Source organism: Scyliorhinus torazame, chromosome 6 (assembly GCF_047496885.1).
Source record: "Scyliorhinus torazame isolate Kashiwa2021f chromosome 6, sScyTor2.1, whole genome shotgun sequence".
Classification (NCBI taxonomy): Eukaryota; Metazoa; Chordata; class Chondrichthyes; order Carcharhiniformes; family Scyliorhinidae; genus Scyliorhinus; species Scyliorhinus torazame.
The window spans coordinates 195,653,987-195,667,562 of record NC_092712.1 but is presented as its reverse complement, the minus strand read 5'-3'; the positions used below and the strand labels follow the sequence as shown (position 1 = coordinate 195,667,562).

The following is a 13,576-nucleotide window of genomic DNA, read 5'->3' as shown; positions in this document are numbered from 1 at the left end:
TGACCTATTTTATAAACAAAAAATGAATAAATAATAAATAACAAAAATGAAAACTAACCCTAATTGGCAACTGCCTTATCACAAGTAACACTCTCCAAAAATATAATTTAACAGTCCAATATATAATTATCTGTCGCAACGACCTATACATATTATACAGTATATATTAACAACCCTGAGAGTCCTTCTGGTTTCTCCCCCCCCCCCCCCGATCCTGGGCTGCTGCTGCTGCTGCCTTCTTTTTTTCCATTCCATCTATCTTTCTGCGAGGTATTCGACGAACGGTTGCCACCGCCTGGTGAACCCTTGAGCCGACCCCCTTAGAACGAACTTAATCCGCTCTAGCTTTATAAACCCTGCCATGTCATTTATCCAGGTCTCCACCCCCGGGGGCTTGGCTTCTTTCCACATTAGCAATATCCTGCGCCGGGCTACTGGGGAAGCAAAGGCCAAAACATCGGCCTCTCTCGCCTCCTGCACTCCCGGCTCTTGTGCAACCCCAAATATAGCCAACCCCCAGCTTGGTTCGACCCGGACCCCCACTACTTTTGAAAGCACCTTTGTCACCCCCATCCAAAACCCCTGTAGTGCCGGGCATGACCAAAACATATGGGTATGATTCGCTGGGCTTCTCGAGCACCTCGCACACCTATCCTCCACCCCAAAAAATTTACTGAGCCGTGCTCCAGTCATATGCGCCCTGTGTAATACCTTAAACTGAATCAGGCTTAACCTGGCACACGAGGACGACGAGTTTACCCTGCTTAGGGCATCTGCCCACAGCCCCTCCTCGATCTCCTCCCCCAGCTCTTCTTCCCATTTCCCTTTTAGTTCATCTACCATAGTCTCCCCTTCGTCCCTCATTTCCCGATATATATCTGACACCTTACCATCCCCACCCATGTCTTTGAGATCACTCTGTCCTGCACCTCTTGTGTCGGGAGCTGCGGGAATTCCCTCACCTGTTGCCTCGCAAAAGCCCTCAGTTGCATATACCTGAATGCATTCCCTTGGGGCAACCCATATTTCTCGGTCAGCGCTCCCAGACTCGCGAACTTCCCATCCACAAACAGATCTTTCAGTTGCGTTATTCCTGCTCTTTGCCACATTCCATATCCCCCATCCACTCCCCCCGGGGCAAACCTATGGTTGTTTCTTATCGGGGACCCCCCCAAGGCTCCAGTCTTTCCCCTATGCCGTCTCCACTGTCCCCAAATCTTCAGTGTAGCCACCACCACCGGGCTTGTGGTGTAGTTCCTCGGTGAGAACGGCAATGGGGCTGTCACCATAGCCTGTAGGCTAGTCCCCCTACAGGACGCCCTCTCTAATCTCTTCCATGCCGCTCCCTCCTCCTCTCCCATCCACTTACTCACCATTGAAATATTAGCGGCCCAATAATACTCACTTAGGCTCGGTAGTGCCAGCCCCCCCCCCCCCCCCTATCCCTGCTACGCTGTAAGAATCCCTTCCTCACTCTCGGGGTCTTCCCGGCCCACACAAAACCCATGATGCTCTTTTCAATCCTTTTAAAATAAGCCTTCGTGATCACCACTGGGAGGCACTGAAACACAAAGAGGAATCTCGGGAGGACCACCATCTTAACCGCCTGCACCCTCCCTGCCAGTGACAGGGATACCATATCCCATCTCTTGAAATCCTCCTCCATTTGTTCCACCAACCGCGTTAAATTTAACCTATGCAATGTGCCCCAATTCTTGGCTATCTGGATCCCCAGGTACCGAAAGTCCCTTGTTACCTTCCTCCACGGTAGGTCCTCTATTTCTCTACTCTGCTCCCCTGGATGCACCACAAACAACTCACTTTTCCCCATGTTCAATTTATACCCTGAAAAATCCCCAAACTCCCCAAGTATCCGCATTATTTCTGGCATCCCATCCGCCAGGACTGCCACGTATAGTAGCAAATCGTCCGCATACAAAGATACCCGGTGTTCTTCTCCTCCTCTAAGTACTCCCCTCCACTTCTTGGAACCCCTCAACGCTATCGCCAGGGGCTCAATCGCCAGTGCAAACAATAATGGGGACAGAGGGCATCCCTGCCTTGTCCCTCTATGGAGCCGGAAATATGCAGATCCCCGTCCATTCGTGACCACGCTCGCCATCGGGGCCCTATACAACAGCTGCACCCATCTAACATACCCCTCTCCAAAACCAAATCTCCTCAACACCTCCCACAAATAATCCCACTCCACTCTATCAAATGCTTTCTTGGCATCCATCGCCACTACTATCTCCGTTTCCCCCTCTGGTGGGGCCATCATCATTACCCCTAACAGCCTCCGTATATTCGTGTTCAGCTGTCTCCCCTTCACAATCCCAGTTTGGTCCTCGTGGACCACCCCCGGGACACATTCCTCTATTCTCATTGCCATTACCTTGGCCAGGATCTTGGCATCTACATTTAGGAGGGAAATGGGTCTATAGGACCCGCATTGTAGCGGGTCCTTTTCCTTCTTTAAGCGAAGCGATATCGTTGCTTCAGACATAGTCGGGGGCAGTTGTCCCCTTTCCTTTGCCTCATTGAAGGTCCTCGTCAATACCGGGGCGAGCAAGTCCACATATTTTCTATAGAATTCGACTGGGAATCCATCCGGTCCCGGGGTCTTTCCCGCCTGCATGCTCCTAATTCCTTTCACCACTTCTTCTACCTCGATCTGTGCTCCCAGTCCCACCCTTTCCTGCTCTTCCACCTTGGGAAATTCCAGCCGATCCAAGAAGCCCATCATTCTCTCCCTCCCATCCGGGGGTTGAGCTTCATATAATTTTTTATAAAATGTCTTGAACACTCCATTCACTCTCTCCGCTCCCCGCTCCATCTCTCCTTCCTCATCCCTCACTCCCCCTATTTCCCTCGCTGCTCCCCTTTTCCTCAATTGGTGTGCCAGCAACCTGCTCGCCTTCTCCCCATATTCGTACTGTACACCCTGTGCCTTCCTCCATTGTGCCTCTGCAGTGCCCGTAGTCAGCAAGTCAAATTCTACATGTAGCCTTTGCCTTTCCCTGTACAGTCCCTCCTCCGGTGCTTCCGCATATTGTCTGTCCACCCTCAAAAGTTCTTGCAGCAACCGCTCCCGTTCCTTACTCTCCTGCTTCCCTTTATGTGCCCTTATTGATATCAGCTCCCCTCTAACCACCGCCTTCAACGCCTCCCAGACCACTCCCACCTGGACCTCCCCATTATCATTGAGTTCCAAGTACTTTTCAATGCACCCCCTCACCCTTAGACACACCCCCTCATCTGCCATTAGTCCCATGTCCATTCTCCAGGGTGGGCGCCCTCCTGTTTCCTCCCCTATCTCCAAGTCTACCCAGTGTGGAGCGTGATCCGAAATGGCTATAGCCGTATACTTTGTTCCCCTCACCTTCGGGATCAACGCCCTTCCCAGCACAAAAAAGTCTATTCGCGAGTAGACTTTATGGACATAGGAGAAAAACGAGAACTCCTTACTCCTAGGTCTGCTAAATCTCCACGGGTCTACACCTCCCATCTGCTCCATAAAATCTTTAAGTACCTTGGCTGCTGCCGGCCTCCTTCCAGTCCTGGACTTCGACCTATCCAGCCCTGGTTCCAACACCGTATTAAAATCTCCCCCCATTATCAGCTTTCCCATCTCTAGGTCCGGAATGCGTCCTAGCATCCGCCTCATAAAATTGGCATCATCCCAGTTCGGGGCATATACGTTTACCAAAACCACCGTCTCCCCCTGTAGTTTGCCACTCACCATCACGTATCTGCCCCCGTTATCCGCCACTATAGTCTTTGCCTCGAACATTACCCGCTTCCCTGGGGCAGCACGGTAGCATTGTGGATAGCACAATTGCTTCACAGCTCCAGGGTCCCAGGTTCGATTCCGGCTTGGATCACTGTCTGTGCGGAGTCTGCACATCCTCCCCGTGTGTGCGTGGGTTTCCTCCGGGTGCTCCGGTTTCCTCCCACAGTCCAAAGATGTGCAGGTTAGGTGGATTGGCCATGCTAAATTGCCCTTAGTGTCCAAAATTGCCCATAGTGTTGGGTGGGGTTGCTGGGTTATGGGGATAGGGTGGAGGTGTGGACCTTAGGTAGGTTGCTCTTTCCAAGAGCCGGTGCAGACTCGATGGGCCGAATGGCCTCCTTCTGCACTGTAAATTCTATAATATAGCCACCCCCCTGTTTTTCGCACCTAGCCCCGAATGGAACACCTGCCCCACCCATCCTTTGCGTAGCCTAACCTGGTCTATCAGTTTCAGGTGCGTTTCCTGTAACATAACCACGTCTGCCTTAAGTTTCTTCAGGTGTGCAAGTACCCGTGCCCTCTTTATCGGCCCGTTCAGCCCTTTCACGTTCCACGTGATCAGCCGGGTTGGGGGGCTTCCTAACCCCCCCCCCCCCATGTCGATTAGCCATCCCCTTTTTCCAGCTCCTCACCCGGTTCCCACGCAGCTGTATCTCCCCCAGGCGGTGCCCCCCCGCCCATCCCCTCCCATACCAGCTCCCCCCTCTCCCCAGCAGCAGCAACCCAGTAATTCCCCCCGCTAGATCCCCCGCTAGCGTAATTACTCCCCCCATGTTGCTATGTTATGACATATTAAGTGCTCATCCAAGTACTGAAATTTTTTTTTGAGGTTTCCTGCCTCAACTACCCTCCCTGGAAGTGCATTCCACATTCCCACCACCCTCTGGGTGGAAAATATTTCCTCAAATCCCCTCTAAACCTCCTGCCTTTCACCTTAAAATTATGTCTCCTTGTTGTTGACCCTTCAACTAAGCGGAACAGCTGCCTTCTGTCCACCCTGTGCATGCCCCTCAAAATCTTATGCACCTCAATCAGATCCCCTCTCGACCTTCTCTGCTCCAAAGAAAACAAACCCGAGCTTATCCAGCTTCACTTCACTTGGTTTTACTGATGGATGCAAATTGTTGATGCATTTTCTTTGTGTTACTCAGGTTCCAGTCTACTCGAGGTCTCAGCATTTTAAGAATAAAGCATTAAAGAATAAGACCAATATAATTAGCCTATTAAAGATTAGATTTTTTTCCGGAATTGTGAATCAATGGATAAGCTAATGAAAATTGGTGGGTGTAATGCGTTGTATAGCCTCCTTGTAAATTATATCAGCAGAGTTGGAAAAAATCATTAGTTTCCATTAAAACAAATAATAAATTGTAAGTGGGGATTACAGATGCATTAAAATAACTTGAACATCTCAAAGTGTTATCTTGCAATTTTAATGAGGATTTGGTGCTTGGAGATGGGGGGGGGGGGGGGGCGGGGGGGATGTGATCATGCCACTGGACTAGTAATCCAGAGGCCCAGGCTCATATTCCGGGGATGATGGTTCAAATCCCAGCGCAGCAGCTGGTGGAATTTAAATTCCGTCAGTAACCTGAAACAGTCTCAGTTTGTGGTCACCATTATTGTCACTGTTGTGAAAACCCACCTGGTTCAATAATGTCCTTGAGGGAAGGAAATCTGCTGTCCTTGCCTGGTCTGATCCTACATGAGTCCCACAGCAATGGGGTTGACTCCTAAATGGTGTGGCATTCTACTGAGTTCCAAGGTAAATTAAGAATGGAAATGCTGGCATTACTAGTGACACCCATATCTCATGCAAGAATAAAGAAAAAATAATTGGAATATTGTTTAATAAAGGTATTTATTATAACCTGCCTGCTTACCACTGGCTGGGGACTAATGGCAATCCCACAATCCTTTGGGAGTATGAGCTTCCCCAATGAGGGGGGCGGGGAAATCATCAGCCGATTCCCTGCATAAATAAAGCTGGCCAGTTTGGAACCTGCCTGCTAGAGGAGAATGAGCAGCAAAGGAGTTGCTGCTGTTGTGTATGTATGTTATTGTAAATAAATGTTACTTCTTTCTATCCTTCAACTCGTCCTGGATTCTTTGTGGCCCTCACAAAACTGGCGACGAGGGTTAAAGTGAATAGCTGTCTACGCTGCTGAAGCCACCTCCCTGGATTTTTGTTGGCTACAGGTTGGAAGCTGTTTTCTATTACACCATGCCTCTGTGTGGACGTTTGGATGTTTTTGATGCTGCGCTGGAAAGCTGGAACCAGTACGCACAACAGATGCGTTACTATTTCCGGGCAAACAACATCACCGAAAACGAGCGCCAGGTGGTCATATTGCTCACCGCCTGCGGCCCGCATACGCCTGGGGCGTTTAGGGGCCTTGCGTACCCAGCTGCGCCGGACACCAAAACATTTGATGAACTTAGTGGGGCAACATTTTAACCCAACTCCATCCACGATAGTCCAGCGTTACCGGTTTAATACCGCTGAGAGGACCGCAGGAGAATCCCTTGCCGAGTTTCTATCCAGGCTACGCAGGATTGCGGAGTACTGTGACTATGGTGAAACCTTGTCAGAAATGTTACGCGACCGTTTGGTTTGTGGTATTAACAATGCTGCCATCCAGAGAAAGTTGTTAGCTGAGCCAACATTGACTTTTCAACAGGCCATCCAAATGGTCAGAATGAGGAGTGCAGGAGCTACAGGGAATGGAGTAGCATGCCTTGGGAGCAACCCCTTCCGTCCGAAAGCGTCCACCCGCACCCCTGTGGTACCTTGGGCGAGGCGACGCCCGGATAGACGCCAGTGGCCGTCGGACATTCCTTTCCGAAGAGAGCCTTCTCCAGAACAATGGATGAGGAGCCATGTCCATGTCAGACTTGTGAGCGCCAACCCTGTCACGGACCCGGTCCTGGGGGCCGTTCCGACCGAAACTGGGGCCAGCCCGGGGGCCATACCTTCCATCTGGATGAACCTGCGGCGACTACTCCCGAGGACGTGGAGATGGAGGACAACTGCCTGCAGCTGCATTGTGTGGCAGCTCCCCATGTGGCACCCATTAAGATGACAGTACGGGTCAATGGTCACCGGCTTGAGGTGGAGTTGGACACTGGCGCAGCGGTCTCTGTGATTGCCCAGAAGACATTCGACCGCATCAAGCAGGGTATACAGACCCTTACATTAACCGACACACAGGCCAGGTTGGCCACCTACACGGGGGAACCATTGGACATTGCAGAAACTACAATGACCCCTGTTGTTTATGGACACCAGGAGGGGCGTTTCCCACTTATCGTGGTGCGCGGCCACGGGCCCAGCCTGTTGGGTCGGGACTGGTTGCGCCATTTGCGGCTGCCGTTGCAGCACATCCTCCAAACAGTTTCTGGAGGGTTGACTGAGGTGCTAGGACGGTACCCAGATGTATTCCAGCCCGGTTTGGGGAAAATAAAAGGGGCCGTAGCCAAGAATGGCAGGGACATGGTTTTTCTCGGCATCGGCTGATTCAGCAGTTTGCGCCCGGTGACCCAGTGTTCGTTCGGAATTTTGCTGGTGGTGCCCAGTGGGTCCCTGGCGTAGTCTTTCGCCAAACGGGCCCTATCTCTTGCCAGGTGCAAGCCCAGCGTCGTCTCCAGCGCAAGGATGTAGACCACGTTCGGTCCAGAAGACCATCCCTTCCAAAGATTCCCTGTCCCCGGAGCTCATTTCTACAGCCACAGAGACCAGACACTGTGGAAAGTATTGCTCACAATCTTCCTCTGGTGCCGCACTCAAAGCCTGCGCGGGTCGTTGCAGAACCGCGTGAAGATAGAGACGCCGGGATGACGGAGGCAGCGGACTCCGACTCCGAGATGGAGACGCAGGACGCCTCAGAAGGGGAATCCTCGGGCCCACGGGCTGTGGATGTACAATTGTTGCACCGTTCTCCATCTCGTTACACGCTGCCCAATCCAGTGCCTCGTACAAATGGTGTCCGGCCTGCGGCAAAACGAGTCTGATGCCCTCCTTCGCCAGGGTCTTCGGTGGATTCCTTGGACTTTGGGGGGGGGGGGGGAGAGGGATGTTATAACCTGCCTGCTTACCACTGGCTGGGGACTAATGGCAATCCGACAATCCTTTGGGAGTATGAGCTTCCCCAATGAGGGGGGCGGAGAAATCATTAGCAGATTCCCTGCAAAAATAAAGCTGGCCAATTTGGAACCAGCTAGAGGAGAGTGAGCATTTGTTTGTGTGTGTGTGTGTGTGTGTGTCAACTCGTGCTGGATTCTTCGTGGCCCTCACAAAAGTATTATTGTCTGAATTCTGTGCATTAGATGTCACAATTGAAAGCTTAATTATGGAAGATTAATGAAGACTTAATTACAAAAGGGTACTTTTATTTTTGAATAATGCATATTTAACTATCATTGCATATCTGTATCATTTATTCTGCCAATGAATTTTGGGTTTAGATTTCGATGGGCACATTGTCTCAATAGAATGATGCTTTTTTTTTTTACCTTTTGAATAGAATCTAGAAGCATGAAACTGAATAGAATCTAGAAGCATGAAAAGTATCCCGTGTCTGTAATGTTCAGTACTGCGATTTAGCTCGTTACAGTTCGACACTGACATTACAGCCTGTGTAAGAAAGCAGTTTTGGTTCATTGAAGACTCCAATGGAAACTGCCATTTTTCAAAGTGGGTCATCCAGGAATTTTAAATGAGTGGAAAAACCTACTGGCTTGTCCAAGGGGAACAGCTGCCTTCTATCCACCTTGTGCATGCCCCTCATAATCTTATGCGCCTCAATCAGGTCCCCTCTCGGCCTTCTCTGCTCCAAAGAAAACATCCGAGAAAACAAACCCGAGCTTATCCAGCTCACTTCATAGCTAACAAAGACAAAAGTTGGCTTTTCTGGTTTTATTGATGGATGCAAATTGCTGATGCATTTTCTTTGTGTTACTCCGATTCCAGTCTCCTGGCACGATGGTATGACAAATAGTCATCCACTTTGCGGGCCTGATAGTGGCTCCGCAACCGTAGACCAATGTAGCTCAGAAAAGCTTGGGGTGTGGCTTCATGCGCCTGTCATTTTCTGCACTATGGTTGGAGATGTCAGAGAGATAGTTACATCACCCAGGCAGCTTGTTGCAGAATCCAATAATTTAGCTTTGTATTGTTGCTAACTTTGCCTTAGTTCAATTGCTCTGTTTTATCACCTTTGCTCTTGAGTCGCCAGGTATCTTTATGATATCGCCACGTGGTTCAAGTCCGAGTAATGATCAATAATCCAATACACCGATCAGTAAGGTTTAAATTAAAGCACGTTTATTATACACAGTAATCGCTACTCATGCATAAATTCTACGACTAAGCTACTTCTACAACTAACAGGCCTATACTTAACTTGCACTGGCCCACCAGGTCAGGGAAACAAATGGGCTTTCTTTCGGGTTCTGAGCCTGCGGGATTCGAAGTTGGTACAGATTGGTAGCTAGGAGTGCCTATCTCTTAGCGTGCGTTAAATTAAACTTACGATTCGATCTTCACTGCACCGGTCACGGTCAATGTTGGTTCATTGTTGCTGGGTGACCCGGGCAGGACGAAGAGCTCGAAGAGGTGGAGAGGAAGAGACGAGAGCGATTTGAACTTGGGGCTCAATTCTTATAGTCCCCAGGGGCTTCCCGCCTTTCGGGACAGCCCCTGTACCTGGTGCCAAGTGGGTTCGATTTTCTCCAATGCTGGAGCGGTTCCCTGACCAATGGGCGGTCTTGAGGTGCTCGTTCACCTCCTTTTGTGTAGGCTCCTGCTGGCACCGAAGAGTCTGGTTTTGCTTTGTGTGTCTAAATGTTGCTTTTTGTTCCTGGGGATTGCTCATTAGTATGCAGATGGCTGGTGTTTTGTTATGCTGATGGTTGCTGGTATCGATCTTGTCTGGCCTTTCCAGAGGTAAATACACAGCCAACCTGCAGCTGCTCGTTTTTGTCTTGTTGGCTGACTTTCCCATCAGCCTTTGCTGTTCGCCATTTTTAATCGGGAGTTGGCCATTTTAAGTGGCTACAGTATTGTACTTGGGATCAGGACGTCTATCTGTTTTTGCTCCAGATTTGAATTCTGGCATGATTAAGGCCACCCAAATGGAAGCCCACAGTCTTGAATTCGAAACATTGCACTTAATTCCCAAAAGCCTTTTAAGTTCCATGCGCATTAGTTGCCACCGTAACTGGCCCATCAGTTCAAAGAAAATTATTAGAGTGCTGTAAAATCTTGCTGGAATTTAAAAAAAAACAGTTTTCAGTTACAACAGTTAATATTTCAGTTTGGTTGATCTTAACTAATTTTAACCTGGGTACGCTGATGTGGGGAAGTGCAGAGGCATGACAGAATTATTACATGCAATGCATGAGAAATCAGCAGATTATATGGCCATTAACTAAATGGCTTTGCAACCATATATTTGGTTTTCATATATTCCCATTTCTGAGTTCAGGAGCTCTGACTGCCCTCCCCCCCCCAAAATCAAGGAAGTTCTGAAATCTGGCATTGACTTGGTCCTGAGGTTGCTAGCTTTGAGACAGTTTCTTTCAAAAAAGAAAATCTACATCTGGATTTTTATTTGTTGCTGTAGAATCCCATTTTATTTTGCTGTCTGTATCTGATAATTACTGGACATGGGTGCATGATGACAATGGCCTCCGGTTTTAGATTCAAAATGGTACAAATAAAAATCAGTGTAGCACAATACATTAAGGATTTTTGTGTTCTGGAAGATGCATATTCAGGTAACTTAATTATTTCCGAATAAATTCTCTATTTATGTTTGTAGCTGTTGGACCATCTCGTACACAATTCTACTATCCACTAACTTTGATCTTGGGTAAACTTGGTCAGTTAATGAGTAACTAGTTTATTTAACTTCCTCTTTATTCAGCATACACAAGATCTTATTTCTTTTGAAAATATCCCAGTTATCACTAAACATAAGAACTCCCCAAATTATTTTTTTTGTATAGTAACAATTTGATTTATGTGATTATTTTGGGTATCATATTGTGTTTTTTTTCCTTTCATAAAAGTTGAACCAAGTGCAACACAAAGATGTTGGCCACAGATAAAGGGGTGGTGGAGGATTGGCTATCCGAATTTAAGGTACAGTTTTCACTACTTTAAACTACCTCTGTTCAAATTCAGCAGACAATTAGTCTAAGCCATTCATTGTAACATTGTTGTCATTTACTGAATTACCACTTAAAGCGTATAAGTAAACTGAGTCCAGTTCGATGGAGTGCTGCTTCTTGGGTGATTGGAAAGCAAAGAAAGGGGTGTTTTACTGGTATTTAAAGAAACGCGAAGCACTCCCAAGAGAATGAACGGAAGTCAGTGTTGCCTGAGAGCTATTTTTAACATGGAAGGATCAGGGAGGTTGAGAGTTTCTTGGATTGCGCATTCCAGGAGGTGACCACCACACGGGTAGAATGTGTTTAGGGTATTAGGCGGGTTGCCATTTGGAAGAGTAAGAAGTGGCAAGAATTGTAGGAGTATTTGGGATGTGTGCATTGGAGATTGTTGAAAGTGATGACACAGGAAAGGAGTGCAATCCAGACCATGATGCCATTTGATAAGTGACTGCACAGGAGGGAATCAATGTGCAGAAATGCAAATGTTGGTACAGGAGATTCATTGTTGGGGAAACAGATATATCTGTAACATGCATAGAAACCTAGATACAGAGAAGATAGGAGCAGGTGAAGGCCTTTTGGCCCTTCGAGCCTGCTCCTTCTTTTGATCATCGAACTCAATAGCCTAATCGTGCTTTCTCCCCATAGCCTTTGATCCTATTCTCCCCAAGTGCTATATCCAGCCACCTCTTGAATATATTCAATGTTTTAGCATCAACTACCTCCTGTGGTAATGAATTCCACAGGCTCACCATACTTTGGGTGAAGAAATGCTTCCTTGTCTCTGCCTGAAATGGTTTACCCTGAATCCTCAGACTGGTTCTGGACATACCCACCATTGGGAACATCTTCCCTGCATTTATCCTGTCTAGTCCTGTTAGAATTTTATAAGTCTCTGAGAACCCCCCCCCCTCATTCTTCTGAACTCCAGCGAGAACAATCCCAACCTAGTCAATCTCCTCGTATGACAGTCCCGCCATCCCTGGAATCAGTCTGGTAAACCTTCGCTGCACTGCCTCGAGAGCAAGAACATCCTTCCTCGGAAAAGGAGATCAGAATGGCACACAAATATTCTAGGTGTGGCCTCATCACACCCTGTATAATTGCAACAACACATCCCTCCTCCTGTACTTAACCTGTTGCAATGAAGGCCAACATACCATTAGACTTCTTGCATGCTTACCTCGAGCGACTGGTGCACAAGGACACCCAGGTCCCACTGCACACTCCCCTCTCCAATTTGCAACCGTTCAGGTAGTAACCTCACACTTATCCAAATTATACTGCATCTGCCATTGATTTGCCTACTCGCCCAACCTGTCCAGATCACGCTGTAGGATCTCTTCATCCTAATCACAATTCACCCTCCCACCCAATTTGGTGTCATCTGCAAACTTTGAGATGTTACATTTTGTTCCCTCATGCAAATCATTAACATATATTGTGAATAGCTGGGGTCCCAGCACCGATCCCTGTGGCACTGTAACTGTTAGTGAGTCTGAGTCGCACATGGTATGTTTCCTTCCTGATGCCAGATAAAGGACATTGGTGAGCAGATGCAGCATATTCTGCAAGAGAGGTGAGCAAGCCCGATGTTGTGATACGTTGGAACCAACGGAATAGACAGCGTAAGTACAGTGCTGAGGTTCTAAGAATAGACCTTGAGGGACTGGGTCGTGAATGTTTGGCGGGATGGGGGAAGGTGTGTGTGTTGCGTGCGCGTGTGCACTGGTACTTGGGATAGTACCGGGGCAGTGTGTGCGTATTCAACAGGGACATGTTGCACCTCAATAGTACATGCAGCTAAGGTGGTTGGGGAGACTTTTAACTAAGTTGACAGGGGTCAGGCAACAGCATATTGGAGTACAGAAGGGAAATAAGGTGTATAAAGATGTGTTAGATAGTACTAGAGAAGTAAGTGATAACATATCAAATAAGAGAAGACTAAGATGGACTACAAGAAATACACATATGGGTTTAGAATATGTTCGTTTAATTAGCAATATGTGCTGAATAATGCTGTTTACCTACAAGTGCAGAGAACCATGTGGGACTACGATATAGTGGCAATAATTATAACGAGCCTTCAAAATGGTGCGGCCTGCTCACTTAATATTCCGTGTTTAAAAACAGGGAAAGACAAAGTGGTGGGATGACAGGACTGATTTGGGGATGTTATTTTGGAGTCCTTCGGCAGAAAAAGGACAGAATCCCATTTGGTAAGAGTCGAGGCACAATGAGAGTATAATCCAGCTACTGGGGGGTATGCATTAGGCATATGGGGAAAGGAGAAGATCCATAAGGAAATCAGATGTGCAAGAACGTGAGTGGTGATATTGGGGGATATTGATTACCCTAATATCAATTGGGATAATGTTGAACTAAGTAAAAGGCAGAGAATATCTTTAATGTTTTCTGCAGAAATCTTGGTCCAACTAGGAGGCTGGTGCTAGGGAATGAGGTGGGTCGCTCGGATTAAGTGCCAATGGGAGAACACTTTGGGTAAATGATCATTGTGTCATAAGATTTAGATTAGAGCAAGGAACACTTTGGGTATATTATCATCCTATCACAAGTTATAGATAAGAGCAAGGATCAATTTAAAGTAGA

General features: G+C 47.8%; 1 protein-coding gene across 9 annotated transcripts in view; it reads left to right on the top strand.

Moving 5' to 3' along the window:
* The window catches only part of hycc1 (hyccin PI4KA lipid kinase complex subunit 1), a 158,687-nt gene that overhangs the window by 41,949 nt on the left and 103,162 nt on the right, over positions 1-13,576 (top strand). For 8 of the 9 annotated variants that reach the window (XM_072509228.1, XM_072509226.1, XM_072509223.1 and 5 more), the window contains one exon: positions 10,865-10,937. The exons of the other annotated variant lie outside the window; for it this stretch is intronic. In XM_072509228.1, the coding sequence (XP_072365329.1) occupies positions 10,887-10,937 (51 nt within the window). In that variant the 5' untranslated portion in view covers positions 10,865-10,886. The remainder of the gene's footprint in view (positions 1-10,864; positions 10,938-13,576) is intronic. 9 annotated transcript variants of the gene reach the window in all.